At 36.0% G+C, this 15089-nt stretch overlaps 1 protein-coding gene and 1 long non-coding RNA gene across 8 annotated transcripts in view; one reads left to right on the top strand and one right to left on the bottom strand.

The window, feature by feature from the left end:
* Positions 1 to 518: 518 nt before the first annotated feature.
* TNPO1 (transportin 1) overlaps positions 519 to 15089 on the bottom strand; it is a 72522-nt gene continuing 57951 nt past the window's right edge. For 3 of the 6 annotated variants that reach the window (XM_027752183.2, XM_039384567.1, XM_039384568.1), the window contains 9 exons: positions 14841 to 14999; positions 14660 to 14747; positions 13591 to 13689; positions 13287 to 13382; positions 10401 to 10476; positions 9505 to 9604; positions 6477 to 6551; positions 3638 to 3780; positions 519 to 2109 (listed from right to left, as the gene is read on the bottom strand). In XM_027752183.2, coding sequence (XP_027607984.1) covers positions 3673 to 3780; positions 6477 to 6551; positions 9505 to 9604; positions 10401 to 10476; positions 13287 to 13382; positions 13591 to 13689; positions 14660 to 14747; positions 14841 to 14999 — 801 coding nt within the window. In that variant the 3' untranslated portion in view covers positions 519 to 2109; positions 3638 to 3672. The other 3 variants (XM_039384569.1, XM_039384570.1, XM_039384571.1) reach the window with 3 other exon arrangements.
* LOC114004325 lies at positions 4693 to 12392 on the top strand. Of its 2 annotated transcripts, none has more exons than XR_003546540.2 (3): positions 4693 to 4840; positions 9311 to 9418; positions 12075 to 12392. It is a non-coding gene; the product is annotated as an uncharacterized LOC114004325 (long non-coding RNA). The 2 variants fall into 2 exon arrangements; XR_005564787.1 differs by lacking the exon at positions 12075 to 12392 and adding an exon at positions 10931 to 11127.

Here is a 15089-nt window from a genome sequence, read left to right as displayed (position 1 = left end):
AAAAACCAACAAAAACCCCACCAAAACAAAAAAACCCCAACAACCCCCCCAAAACCCAAAACAAACAAACAAAAACCCCCCAAAACCAACAAAAACAAAAAAAAAAAAAAAAAAAAAAAAAAAAAAAAAAAAAAAAAAAAAAAAAAAAAAAAAAAAGGAAAAGGAAAGAAAAGGGGGGGGAACCAAAAACCAAACAAACAAGCAAACCCCAAAACCAAAGATTGTTATCCAGTATCAATTCTGCAATGCAAAGGTGAGAAACTAAATCTACAAAAAGGCTGTTATGGCTTAATTTTATTTTGCAGATTAATAATGCAGCACTTGAAAAATGGAAAGGTGTGGCTTCACCTCTGACCAGCAGAGTTAAAAATCTCTCCATTTTCCTTTATCATCATGGGATACTCTTTAGGCAATCTAAATTATTAAAGACTTGCCACTTTCAGATGGACACAAGATCAAGTGTACCAGTTAGGATTTCACATTCACAGTACATAAGAAAATACACATGGAAGGAAAAGTAAAGGGTTAACTTAACAAGGATTTATTCACAGGAATACATGTAAGTAGAGAAAAAAAAACACAACAGAAAAGCTAAACAAATGAAATGAAGAGGATCCAAACCAACTTCCACTCTCTAGCTTTAAACTTGCACCCTTGTGCATTTAACTATATCACAAAGGGCCACCAACATGCGCCGATACCGTGTAGATACCCTGCATTACATCAACTTAAACATCTCTTTAAGATCATGCTTTGAACAAAAAGAAAGTGTAGAAGGTAATACGTTGAGTGGGAATAAACACAAATGTAGCAATCTTGTCATCAACTTCTACAATTGTCTTTACGTGCCAACTAACATTTATGCAGCCTTTAACGGGTCTTACCATGTAATTCATTTTAGAGATTCTGATAAAATCACTAGGATATAACCATGCAGAAAGCACATCACACTGACAGCACAGAGGCAAATATTTTGCACAGCTATATCAGCTTTCCACATTGTGCAGGTTACACACAATACAATATCAATCTTATTCTTAACAGATCCTAAAAAGGTATTTCAAGGCCTAATTTAACGTTAACTACAGTACTTTATATCTATATTCTTAATAAAAATAAATTCCACAGAATTTTAAAAAGGAATTTTAAATGCAGGGCTATATTGAATTGGTAAACTGCAACACAAAACTGGCGCAACATAGGTAAATGTATACCAATTTCACTCTATGTGATGCAAGCATGCTACTTTCCCACTAATTAAAATTACTTCTGATCACTATGAGCCAGAACGCATGCCTGAACCTTAAACTGCAAGTTAAGAATAATGCCTTACTCTAGAAATTAAAGCTAAAAACGTACAATAATTAAATCATATCCACTACCTTGGTTGTTTTCCTTAATGTAAAAATTAAGATGTCAATCTTTCCTTTGCAGTGTCCTTCCCCTTACCCCAAAACATGAAAGGAGTGACTTATTTGGCAGCTTGCAGTTGCTTCATTTTGTCCAAGTTAACCTTTATTATTTTACGATGGGGTTTTTATGCTGTACACTGCAAGTGCCTGTTCCTAATACAGACACAAGCTGCATTTTAACTGTACTAACTTCGTTTGCGTAGTTCATTAACATGCAAATACCTAGTAATCCCCTCAAGCAGGATGAAATAATGTAGAAAACCCTTACTTAAAAAAACAGAAAACAAAAAAGAAAGCCTTTTACTGTTTGTGACCCCCATTCTTAGGTTTCCTTTATTGTGCGCAAAATATTTTTCCTCTTTACGTATCCCTATGGTTCAATTATATGGTTACTTATTTTGGTACAAATCCCCACAATATTCCAGAATGTGCTGTTTTGTGACTAGATTCTTTTTTTTTTCTTCTTCACATCCAGTGCAGAGGTGTAATAGGAGACAGATTTCCACCCACAAAGGCTCCAGATGTTAAAACATTTCCCAACATCGACTTAATACAGTGACGGCAACACCTCCCTCCCGCCCCTCCCAGTAGGGTTGGGATTGTACTGTATTCCCTACTGGTTTACCCTTCCCCCCAGTAAAGGGTAACATTTTCCCTGGGTGCAGAGGCTCCCTCATAGTCTCCCAGACTGAAGGACCTGTAAAAGGAAAAGATAAAGGTATAATTAAATCTTACCTTGACCCTTTGACAGGTGGATAAACAAAGGGCCTTTTTCAAGCAGTAAGTGCCAACTGTTAACTTAAAAATTAATTTATGCCTAGATTTTCCTTTTTAAGCCTGTTAAGAAAGCAGCCCGTTTATGTAAGATAAATTATTATTCATGAAACAACAATGTATGCTTTTAAGCTACATTGACAGTTCCACTACTGTGCTAAACTTAGATTTACGATAAAAGCAGTCCTATATATTTTAACCAGCTTTTCCATTTTTTAGCACAAAATTATGAGGTAGTTATGACATTGAGAAAGTATATTACACGTATCTGCTACTGACCTAACAGCTTCCCTTTTAGGTGGATTAAACAAGATAGTGTCTCTGTTCAAACTGAGAATAATGGTGGATTTTATCACTTTGGCTTCCTCTTCAATAGGAGGAGAAGACACCCTTATGTTAGAACTAAAACACCCTCACTGATAATAAATATATAAATGTTTGAAATGTTTTATTTTTAATCCATTGTTTGGATCAAACATGTAATTCAAACAGGATTTCTTATGTCAGTGACTGAAAAAGCTTAGGCTAACTTTTAAATAGTTATCCATTCCAAAAATAAAACGACTGCATGACTTACCCCCGTAATTTCAGTGCAAAAATTCTACTAGAAGTATCAATTCTGTATAAAGACTAAGTGAATCAACTTAATTCACCCTCTTTTTTTGGGTAATATAATAATCTCTTCACAGTATCTCACTACTCATGGGAAATTTGCTTAATACATCATGCACAGACAGCATACAAAGCACGGTGGAACAATAATACAGCTATTCTAAAACGCACTTTCACTGCTCATTGTTGAAATTGAATCATTCTTTACAGAGAACTGCCTAACAATTCTGAATTGGTGCACAAAACCGGAACATGGCAATAATAAACACATTAGCCTCCCCAAAACATCATGCTTTACAGTTACAGTAATTACACATTAGCATAACATCCTTTATTCAGTGCAAAAAGCATTGAGGATGTAGTTCAGAGTATACTGGACTTCACATAGCTCCAGTACATTAACGAATTTGCTTTCTATCCTAGAGGAATATTCCTGCTTCGACTACATCTGCCACCTCTTAATTCATAACATGTAAGGGAGCCTGTGTCTTTAGCTTCACGATCATATTCATCACTCTGCTTATTAAACTTAAACCAGCACTTTGTTATACCTACGCTTCCAACTTAATCTCGATAAAATAATGTGTGTATGATACACTCACTTTTTCTTTCTTTCTCTCTCTGTAATAATAAAAAAAGTCAGCTGCTTTTGCTACAGCCTCCATCATTTAGGTATGCTATCATACATTCTTTTTTTCCCTCTCCATAGGAAGGAAAGATATCTCCTCCCATGTGTCTGAACAATTCTAGATGGATGAATTAATTATATTTCATATAATGCACACAGGGAGAAAGTATGTTATACAGATCTGTTTACCAAGCAAGATTTCTGTGCTTACCTCTAATTATGGGACTGCAGCTACAGTGCATGAGGTTAAACTCCATAGTAAGCTGCAAGGCGCTCTTTTAAGGGAAGAGGAAACTGGTCAGAGAAACGCCTCCAATTCTCATCCCCAACTTGATTTTTAAATCCATGAAGAATCTACAAATGAGAAGGGAGAAGTCAAGATAAGCACTAAATAGAGGATATATTATTTACTAGCCTCATATGCAGTAAGCCATAAATTGCTGAGTTGTACATCTGGCAATCTGAATTCCCTCATTTCATACTGAAATGCTATTAAGAAACAAAGGAAGTATTCTCTTTCTTAACGTGTTTTTTCTTTTAAAGGTGACATATAGAATATAGCTACCCCCACAATATGTGTGTGTATACATATTTATATGTATTTTAATGGGTAACCTAGAGTTAGGCCATTTCAGAATGTCTATTTATAATTTTTTCAATTCATCATTCATTCATCCATTCATTCAGTCAGTCAGGCAGTCAATCAGTCACTCAATTGACATAGGTCATACATGTTAAGACTACCGTGTTCACATTTCTTTTTTAAATGTGTAGGATGTTATGGAAAGAAAGCTGAGCCAAAACCGCAGCCAACATTTGACAAAATGAATATCTGTCCATTTTTAGCACAAAAATAAAACCTGTGAGAGCTCTTTGTTGCATGGAACCTGTAAGACAACTGTCACTAAAAAGGAAGCTCTTGAAATCTTTTTTATTTTGCAAGTACAGGAATCCACATTCAATGGTAATCAAAAGCCAGTGAAAGAGGAAAAACAATAACCTACAGGTTTCAGTCTGGATCTTCTGATGTAATAAATTATCTGAAAACCAATAAATTAAATTCTACTATCAGAAAGGTCTTAGTATGTTAGCTCTTAAAACAACAAGTAACAAGTGAATATTAGAAAGGACAAAAGCAGATGAAATTACTTTTCCTCATAGAAAATTATGCAAAGAGAACCTAAAGTTTTGGTTTTCTTTTTTACATGCAGTGAAACTGAGTTGTGGAACAGTCTGTCCTGAACACATTCTCATAGAAATGGCAATATCAAAGTTATGTGCTAATGACATTATAGTGCCACCAGTTAACTTACTGCTTTTCTCCCTTCCACAAGCAGGTTCGCCTCTCCTTCCTAACCCAAACAGTCACATTCGCCAGCTGCCAAGCAACTACTGAAAATCTAAGAATGCTCAGGTATGACAAAAGGTTATGTGTCAGATTTCGACACTGGCAGCTCATTTATCCATGCTCTTGAAAGTGGTATTTTTCTCCCAGTTCTAGTGGTAAAGAATAAAACAAAAAAAGAAACACTGGACAATCCAGTTTCTTTCCACTGTTCCTGAAACTCATAATTATTGCTGGAAAAACATCTAACTGGACTACAGGGCTCATGTATTCATGAAGAAGTAAACTAAAACCCCTGCATGCCATGACTGAAGAAAGCTTTGTCTCCTTTCCTGCAAGGCAAAAAGCACAAAAATACATTAAAATTGCTTGCTTTAAAAAGCAAGGTGATGCCAAGTGATCAAGAACCTTTGTGTCTAGTTTGAATGCCGTGGGTGCTACATGGACAACTTGGAAAGAATCTAAAAAAGAGGAGCCTAAACTTACTGAAGCAAGTATTCGATGCTGAAGGACTGGTACAGAAACACACCCTGAGACTGCTTTGGGCAATCATCATAGGCTGTATCCTGGACTTCCTTTTCACCTGCATTTTTCACAGCATTCCTTCTGCTGATGCATTTTCTAGATTTAACATTCCTTGGAAGGAGACCAGTTATCTGAGAGGCTAACTAAGACAGTCAGATTTCTGTCTTTTCTCTTAAAGATGGGATAGAAAAGTTCTAGCTTCTGTTTTCATGCTCACACATGGCATTAATCGAAGAAGACGTGCCAATACTGACCCATGATCCTAGTAAGCTTTTAGGAATATGCTCCATTTTTTCTACAAGGGTATCATGAACTTTTCTTTTGAGATAGCACTTCCTAAAAATCGAGATTTCACTTTAGAACTTGTGAAGGGAACCACTTTTTTTCTCTCTCTCTTTTTTAATGTAAGACATCAGTGCAAAAATACAATATATCACATTCTGGTTGTGCTGGTGGTTTTGTAGTTTGGGGGGGGTTTCTTTTTTGTTCTTTTGGTCCATTTGTTATTTTTTTTTGTTTCTTTTTCTTATTAAATACAGGGAAAACAGTCCTTCTGCTTAAACTCTGTTGATACTTTGTCAATAGGGATGCATTCTTGGGTATAACTGTATGTTTGTTTGTTTCTTAAAACTTGCTCACCCAAGAGGGATTCTGAGGAGGATTAAGCAATCCCTTATTTTCAGCAAAAGTAAGAGAATCAAACAGAATACCACCAGGATATTTTTAATTCAAAATTTTCTAGATATTTCTTCAAAATAAAATAGGCATCTTTGTGACAAAAAGTAGTCTTGAACCATAAAGATCTCATTTTCTAGAAAAAGGAGTCTTAAATGTAGTATAGAACCCCCTGTTCTTTCAAACGCAGGACATTATGAAAAGCTGTTTGAGGATGATTATCCCTTCAAATAACATCTCAAGTGAACTTCTTCATTTTAAAAAAGTTAGGAATAACCCAAATGCATATAAGAAAATATAGGTTAAAAAAATATAAGAAAATAAAGGTTAAAAAAACCAGTCAGGATTTTCATGTTGTTTTGTTTGAAAATGTATGACATTGCATGACCACAGGGGGCAGAGAGACCTCCATGACCAGCACAGTAAATGCTACAGAAAGAAACAAACAAACCAGAGGATGCAGAACAACCACCATTAGAATATACTGTTATATTAGAAGACTTACCTTACAGAACATGTCTCGAAGATCATCTTTTGGACTAATCCATGATGCAACAGCATCACAAAAAAATATAAAGTCCTATAAGATTAAACAATCACATAGGTTAGAAACCTCAATTTATACATCTGAAAACAATATTTGATGTTTATTCTGTGAACTGTACAGGGTCTTTGATCTCAATTCACAACTGCTTTTGCTTTTATCTATTTATTTTTCCACTTAATTCAGACAATGCTGTGTTCTTGTATGCCTAAATGTTCAGAAATAGAAACTGCTGAGTGTCTTAAGACCACAGTTAAAAAACCTCAACTCTCCCCTCCTACATCACACTAGCCTAACATTTCTTTCAGTACACATACAAATGCAAGAACCAATCACCTTAGTAAGAAGGAACAAATGCACACTTGCACATTTCCAGTTGGGGAAAAAAGGTGTCATATTGCTTTAAGCAGAGCCAGAAGTTTTATTCCGGGATACAGGTTCAAAACTAAAGCCACCTCAAAATCCCTATGCTTAGTTCATCTGCTGTCATGCATTACCTCCTCCTACACCAACAAAACACCAGTCTTTAATAATTATGTTAACAATGCACATGATTTCAGTAGGAATTGAGGATAATGACTACAGAGGAGAGATGGGCTAATCAAATGTGTCCTGAATTATTCCCTCCCCTTAAGCTACATGAATGAACAAACAGACAGCAGAAGAGTGAAATGTTAAGTACAGAATAAGGCACCAGTGAAATGAACTGAAAATTACAAAACAAGATAGAGGCTCAATTCTTGTGGTTTCAGGAAGAACAACTCCAGGTAGAGGAGAGGGAAAAATCAGTTCCATTTTCCTCTTAGAAAATATTACATTGATACAGCTTTACTGTAGAGGTGTAGAGACAAAATATCAAGTCATACTGTGTTCTTCAGTTGTACCATTTAATTTAAACATATGCATGTTCATTGTCCACATTGACTATTTAAGTAATTGTAGTGGTTTGAACCTTGTTTTCCCCAGAGACTAAGAGAAGTGGTAGACCCCAAGGGGTGGAAACCCCTGGAAGTTTTGAAGTTCTGCCCAATGGGCGCTCCTGCAGAAATGTAAACATATCACAACCAGACCGGAAAAGAAGAGTTGTAGTTTTGGTTGTAGAAGAGGTGGCCATGTTGTAGAACCACGAGGAAGGGGCTCTGAGCCCCTTGGGGCCTCTGGCCCCCTTCCCAGCCCCTGGCTGGGGCTGCAGGGACCTGGAACAGCATAAAGCTGGGCTAGGTGCCTGTAGTTATGCCGGGAGATGTTTTCTCCATGGGCACAGAGCAGCAGCCGACGCTGACCAGAGAAACAGTGGCAGAGCGCCAGAGATAAGAACCTGAACTGAAGAAGCAGCAGAAGCAACATGCAGCACTGCAGAGGAGACTCCTGGAAGGAGAGTCGAGGAAAGGAGAGCCAGCAGCTGAGAACTACAGAGTTCTTGGGGGTAAGACTGATACCAGATCCCCAAAACTCCTTTGAGACCTCCTGGAAGGAGGGGAATAAGGACAGAAGATCATTCAGATTCTCCTCGATGCTGGTTTCGCCATCAAGAAGAGCAAGGTCAAGGGACCTGCCCGAGACATCCAATTCCTAGGGGTGAAATGGCAAGATGGACGACGTCAGATACCAACAGACGTAATCAACAAGATTGTAGCAATGGCTCCGCCCACAAACAAGAAAGAGACCCAAGCTTTTCTGGGAGCAATAGGCTTTTGGAGGATGCACATCCCAGAGTACAGTCAGATTGTGAGCCCTCTTTACTTTGTGACCCGTAAAAAGAACAATTTCCAATGGGGTCCTGAACAACAACAAGCTTTCAGGCAAATCAAGCAAGAAATTGCACATGCCGTGGCTCTTGGACCAGTCAGAACGGACTCTTACTTGAAAGAGCCTTGAAGTGCGACATGCACTGTAGAAAGGAGCTAGAGAGCTCCGAGAGGAATGCAGGGGGAGTTGACCTTGGCTCCCCCCCCCCTTGCACTGCTGCCACGGTGGCAGCCTGAGAGACAGGGCACAGAGGCCCTGCAAGAGATACCAGACCGTCACGAAGACCCCCCTGTGTCTTCGTGATATGACGTGGTGAAACGACCTTGTCTGGGGTTACGAAGCCCACGGAAGACCCCTCGGTTGTGAGGCGATGGGGCCGAGAGAGAGGCTTGGATACCTCCCTCGTGGAGTGCTGGCAGAAAGCCAGCTATCAGCTGCTGCATGCATGAGAAGAAGAAACCTGCTGCCTCAGAAGATGCTGCTGTTTAAGGACTGGAAGGGATCTGTCCTTCTTTCCCTCCTGGACTTTTATTTGGAGGGGAGAAGAGATCTGATCCATTGTAAATACTATATGTCATGGTAGAGATAGTTATGATCATGTGTATAATGTGATATGGTATTTATTTGTACAGTCATTGTAATATATTTCCCTTTCCCCCACTTTGGAGTCTGGTGTGTTTTGTCTGGAAAAACCTCTCTCACATTAGGCTGAGATGTGGGAGGGGGGATGGAGCTAGAGAATTGGATTTTGGGACTATCTCAAACCATGACAGTAATCTATTCAAAGTTGAAACAGAATCTTCTCTACCCAAGTTTTAAGAATGGTTACTGTTTTTTTCTGTTTCTTGTTTTAAAAGCCTAGCTTGCCTCTGGAAAATAGGTTTCATAGTGTCAACTTTCACCTTATATTTGCATCCAGATCCTGACCACAACCTGCCAGAAGTATCAAAATACAGTTATTTTAATCAAAGTTCATTATTTATATAGTCGCTGCAAGGAAAAGACAAAAACTGACTTTAACAATACTCTCATCCTTTCCTTTTCAGATGATAATTACTGAAGCATCATGATACGTATCATTCACAATATAAACATTTTGGCCTCCTTGACCTCAAAATAAAGCTACATCATGCACTGCAGGGAATCACATCAAGGTAAACCTTTTCATACTCCATATACAGCTTTCCTTAAATTTTAAATGGGTAAAGAAAAGAAGTTAGTATCTATTAGTGTATCTTACTTGGACTACTCCACTGGGGTTGACCGTAATCATGGTACATATCCCACGGAACGCTGAATCCTTTTCCTCGTTGTCTCTTATGTTTCTCAGAGAGGTGCACCTGATAATTTGGAGAGCAAAACTTAGCTAACTCTATTACTTTTCTTCATTCAAGTCAGAACTAGATGACAGTATCTGATGGAATAAGTCACACTGATAAGATGATCTGAAACACAATTTTGAACACTTAGAAAAACATTTCTTCCATGTAGTTTTTACTAGCATAATCCCATTAGGTTTCACCTCCAGAATCTGGTTTTTCTGTTACACTATATACAGTTAGAAAGTGTGACCTGTATTCCATTAAATACAAAAGAAACATGTATCTGAAATATTTATAGAAGCTATCATTATTAGAAGCGGAACATAAAATACTATCACAGTATGAATTATGTCAGATACCACTTACAGAACAGTTATTTAACTTTTACAGCAGCAAGCAAGCTATTTTATACGTAACAAATCTATAAACATATATTCCTTAAAGCATTTCAAGCCTCAGACTGAATTTTAAATAATGCATTGTTTAAATTTTACAGTATTTGCATGCATTGTATTATCATTCTGGTGGATTTTAAAATGCTCTTTCATAGTCAAGCTTTAACACAGCAAGCATGTGACAATCTTATCCCATGCATAAATTAGTCATTAGCCACAACATAAAGAATACATGACGGTGCTACTAAAAACTCACAAACCTGATAGGACAAGATTAGTCACATGGTTGGCAATGATTAAGGATTGAGATTTTGTAACCAACTGAAAATATATCTAAAAGTGAGATAGAGAGAAGAAGGAAAGAAAGAAAGAGAGTGAAGAAAAATGAATTAAAAAAAAAAAGATTGAATAATACACACCAGGGTCTTATAAACTGCTGTAGCATGGGGGCCACCTCTTGAGGACAAACGTAACCAAGACGACCAATTGTTATTGCTAAGGTAACGCAATCACGGTTATACACCACCAAACGCCAACCAAGACATGAGCAAATGAGGGGGGAGGAGAAAAAATAAAGAAAAAACAACAAATAACTCAGAAACAGAAACCAACAGAATCTGTGTATGATAATAAACATAAGATTTCACCAGTGCTTGTTTATTACCACCCCCTAAATAAGAGGCAGCAACATATATGGTATACTCTCCAGGGTAAAAGAAAAATTAAAGGAGTAAATGAGAGAACACCAAAAACACAATTTTAAATCCAAAGGCCTTCTGATGTAAGCAGTCGTTCTGCCCTCTTCAGAGTAATCTTTTGCAGTAAATTTACCTACCATACATTTGAAAGTTTTTATTCAAATATACTATTACAGCTATTTTTGATAAAAAGAAATCAACCATTTTCAGTTTTAGTATCAAGTGTTCTAAACATTTTATTTTTTTCCCAGGTTTTGAATTCAAGGTTTTAATAGATCCCATCTATCAGTAAAAATACATGCATAAATACTTTTACATGGAAAATATTGTGATCTGTCAGAAAATTCTAAACAGATGAAGCACTTCTCAAAGAGCACAAAATATTTATCTTCTTCATAATCTCATAGAGAATTTAATTAAAAATGGTTGCTAATTCACAGCAACTGACTGCAGAAAATGAATTCTTTAATCTCAGTATTTCTTCTGTTCACAAAAGGTTTCCTCATATATGTATAAGAATCTGACTTCTGATACCAAAGCATAAGGACACATGAAAAGCAAAATTGTTTCATCACATGATTAGACAGTTTGGTTCATTGTTCCGAGGGACAGACCAAAGAAAATATCATCATGCAAATGTGTTTTAATGGTGTTTGCTCAACTCACGGAAGATTAATCTTTAGAAAAAGGAGAGGGTGGGGAATAATGTATCAGGATTACTGGAAGCAAAATACATGAATAATACTAAAATCCAGCAGATTTGTATGAAGCAGAGAAAGGAAACCTATGTTCAAGGGACATACTATGCAACACTCTAATTAACAGGCATTTGTGAACAGTTTCATGAAACATGCAATAAAGCAGATGATGCTTTCTCCAATAAAAGTTTGGTGTAGGATATACTAGTCTGAAACATATTAATTCCATGAAAGCTGCAGCTCCCTGTTAATATACTGCTTTGCCCAAATGTTACTCAATTTCCGTATGCAGTGTCTAAAATTTTTTTGCTATCTTATAAAACTACACTTGCAGCTCAAATGAAAATACAATTTTATCTGTAAATTCTTACAGCTACAGCCTGTACAAGGAATAGTAATCTCTATCAAAGTGTGTTCTCATAATTGTTTTCATAATTAATTACATAGCAAGCTACAGCAAAGCCAGTAATTTTCTTGCACATATTAGTGGCACACAGTAAAATATCCCACAACAAACGTATAATAAGTACACCACACTCAACATTTATTTGCAGTTATCCATCCACATTTAAAGGAACTATTAAGAGAATAATAAATAAATAAATAAATAAATAAAAGAAAGTTAAGTGTTTGGATGCTTCCAAAAATTCTCTTAGCAATGATGGAAGCAAACATTTAAGTATTGGATGCTTCTCAGTTACAGGTATTACACATCCATCAGTGCAGAGGAAGGAAGTCAGGGCAGGGGCAGGGGTAAGGAAAATTTATATTTTTATACTATTCCATGGTATATTTCACAACAAGTAGGTATTTACTCCAAAACTACATTTTCAAAAAGTAGTACCTATAATATGTCATACAACTAGGTAATTTTTCCTTCAACTTCACCTTCCATACTAAATGGGGGTTAAGGAGCAGAGAAAGTGCAGCTTGTAAGTTTAGAGAATACTGGAGGAAAAATATGCAAGGAAAAATCTCTCTCCAAATTATCTCTTGCTTTGCTCAAAAAATATAACTGTACCATTGTATTTGCATCATTTTCAATCATGTCAGATATAATAACTAAACTATTATTTTCTTACAGTTTTCAAACTGTAAGATGAAAAAATAAAATTCCTAATTAGTAAAATAGTAAATTGTAAACCCATCACATTATTAATAAATTTTTCCTAGAGTATGGAAGGTGCTTGTTATACCAGAACATGCCCTCTATAAATGCAAAAGAAACAAGCCTCAGAGATTTCGATTCAGTAAGGTATTTGGGGATTGCTCCCAATTTGGAATTCAAAGCTGTGCACCAGAACATAAAATATGCATGCCATTATTCTTTTCAGAAATTTGTTATTAAGTGACCAGGTAATAGAAATTAAATATAATATAATTTCAGTTACATTGTGGTAAAACTGCCATCATAGATCTAGATTTTTGTGTATGATATTACAATTTTATCTTAAAATAAAAGACTGCATTTTTTGTAAATTCAAAGAGTTCATTATTTGTTTTATATATGCCAATGAAATTTGTTTCCAACACTAGACATATATATACAGTACACATGTAAGGACATGTGTATATCAAAATCAGTGAGAAATAAGTCTTTAGGGGTTACTGCATACATTTGTCATACTTAATAAGTAAATAAAAGTGGAAGAATAATTACACAGACTATAAATAGATATAAAAAATGTTATAAAAGGAAAAACCAATGACTTTTAGAATCTAGATATATGATATGCTGCAAGACTGAGACTTGTAAGAGCTTCTGCAAAACAGAGTTGCTTTTGCTTATAAAAGCCAAATACATAGCAAAAAAGTCAGTTCTGGTGTGGTTCCCCTATGCAATTTTAAAAACGATTATTAAAAAAAATCTCTAATTTCCTTCACCATGTACAGTTAATTTTTTGGGTACCTGTGTTCTCTAACAACGTCTTTGGTGTGTTGGGTCTGTTAATTATTTCTACAAGCTGATGCAACACCATTGGAATATAAGGCTGCATCTCTATACCTGAAACAACAATGAAAAAAGATTCAGAAGAAAACAACCATTAATATCAGTAATCTAAACAGAATGCATACCCTGAACTTACTAACAAGGACAAGGATCTCAAATGTAATTTCGATTTTAACATGAAATAATCACTAAAAAAACCCCACCCCAAAATGCCCAGACACATGCTAAATGTGCACAGACTAAAGAAAAAATTAAATCTTACCCATCTGGATAGAGATTTCTCCAATTGCCCAGGTGGCATTGTTACAGACAGAAATGAATTCAGGGTTTAGGTTGGTTCCCAAAATTGGCATGAAATCAGCTAGAAAGAACAACATTTTAAAATCTCATCACACAATACAACCATCTTGTCCCATTAGTGTCAGATCAAGGTGGGGGGGGAAAGGGGTTTAAGAAAAAGACAATGTAAGCCTATTTAAATGCTTGGAAAGTGTTACTTGTGAATTAACAAGAGCTATATTTCTGCTATATATCAGATTAACCTGGAATTTAGAACCTAAGCAGTTCAATGCAAATCTTTTCAAATTATGCTTTTAAAATCTTTCTAAAAGGCTTTATCTTTTTGTAACTCTAGAAATCCTTTTCCCCTCCTTCCCTTGCTTAGGTGGGGGGAGAGAGGGGAACAGAAGAAAAAAATCACAGCTACAAGTATTTGTGGTTTTATAATATGGTTGAACAACTTCAAATCATCTGGATAGCTGTGTATTCAGCCATGGTTGATAAAACAATGAAGACTAGAAGGCAATCACATCTTTGATTAAATTTTAAGAAAAAATGAGTCACAAAGGTAATGATAACATCTACCAAATAAACTTTAAATTCCAAACCTATTCAAGCATTCATTTGGCAAGTGTATCTTAACTATATCTGTGGGAAGAAAGAGCAAATATCATGGAAGTGTATAACTGATGCTACTTCCCTACTGAAATGAAAACAATGCAAAGAACCAAAGGAAAACCTATCCTCTAGCCAAGTTTTTTGATTTATATATTATATATAATTTTCCATAATAATAGAGTCTAGTAGAACAAAAAAAGCTTTAAAAATAAAGGACAAAGAAGAATTTTTGCACTGTCTAAAAAAATAGGACCATGTCTTCTAAATGTACAATTCAAAGGACAAAAGACCACATACCATTGTTGATAAAGGAAAATTACAATGTCCAATACCATGAAAAGGCAACCCACAGAACAGGCAGGGAGCTTAACAATGGCTAAACTAACATCTTAGGAATTTGTAAAAGAAGTTGTTTAATACTAAAAGAAACGTACCGATGCAAGGTTTAACATGCTGAAAACAGGCCTTTGTCAGATCCCCCAACAATGCAAAAGAACTCTGCCGTACCTCAGGCATTTTGTCCTGAAGAGAGAAAGAAAAAAATTACAATTCTAGAAGAGTTTCTGATTCTCCAAATAAAGAAAATCTTTAGATCAAGTAGATGACTCATCTCACCTGCATGCATTGGTACATTAGTGTCAGGATATTGCTGCGAGCCACTAGCTGTTCAATGTTGCCTCCAAGTCCTTCAGCTAAACCACTGAGTAAATCAAGAGCCACAATCATGAAATCTTTATCTGGAGCCTCGTATTGGTCTGGCTGAGCATTATGTAACTGCAACAAATAAGTACACATTTTCAAATTATATTAGATTTTCTCAGGGGTATGCATAAAAAAAGGTTTCCAAACTGCACATTCATTTAG

This window comes from Pipra filicauda, unplaced genomic scaffold (assembly GCF_003945595.2).
Source record: "Pipra filicauda isolate LSUMZ 115617 unplaced genomic scaffold, ASM394559v2 scaffold35_size7292922_pilon, whole genome shotgun sequence".
In the NCBI taxonomy this organism is placed as follows: Eukaryota; Metazoa; Chordata; class Aves; order Passeriformes; family Pipridae; genus Pipra; species Pipra filicauda.
Note: the sequence above shows the minus strand (reverse complement) of the source record. Positions and strands in the feature narration are given on the sequence as shown.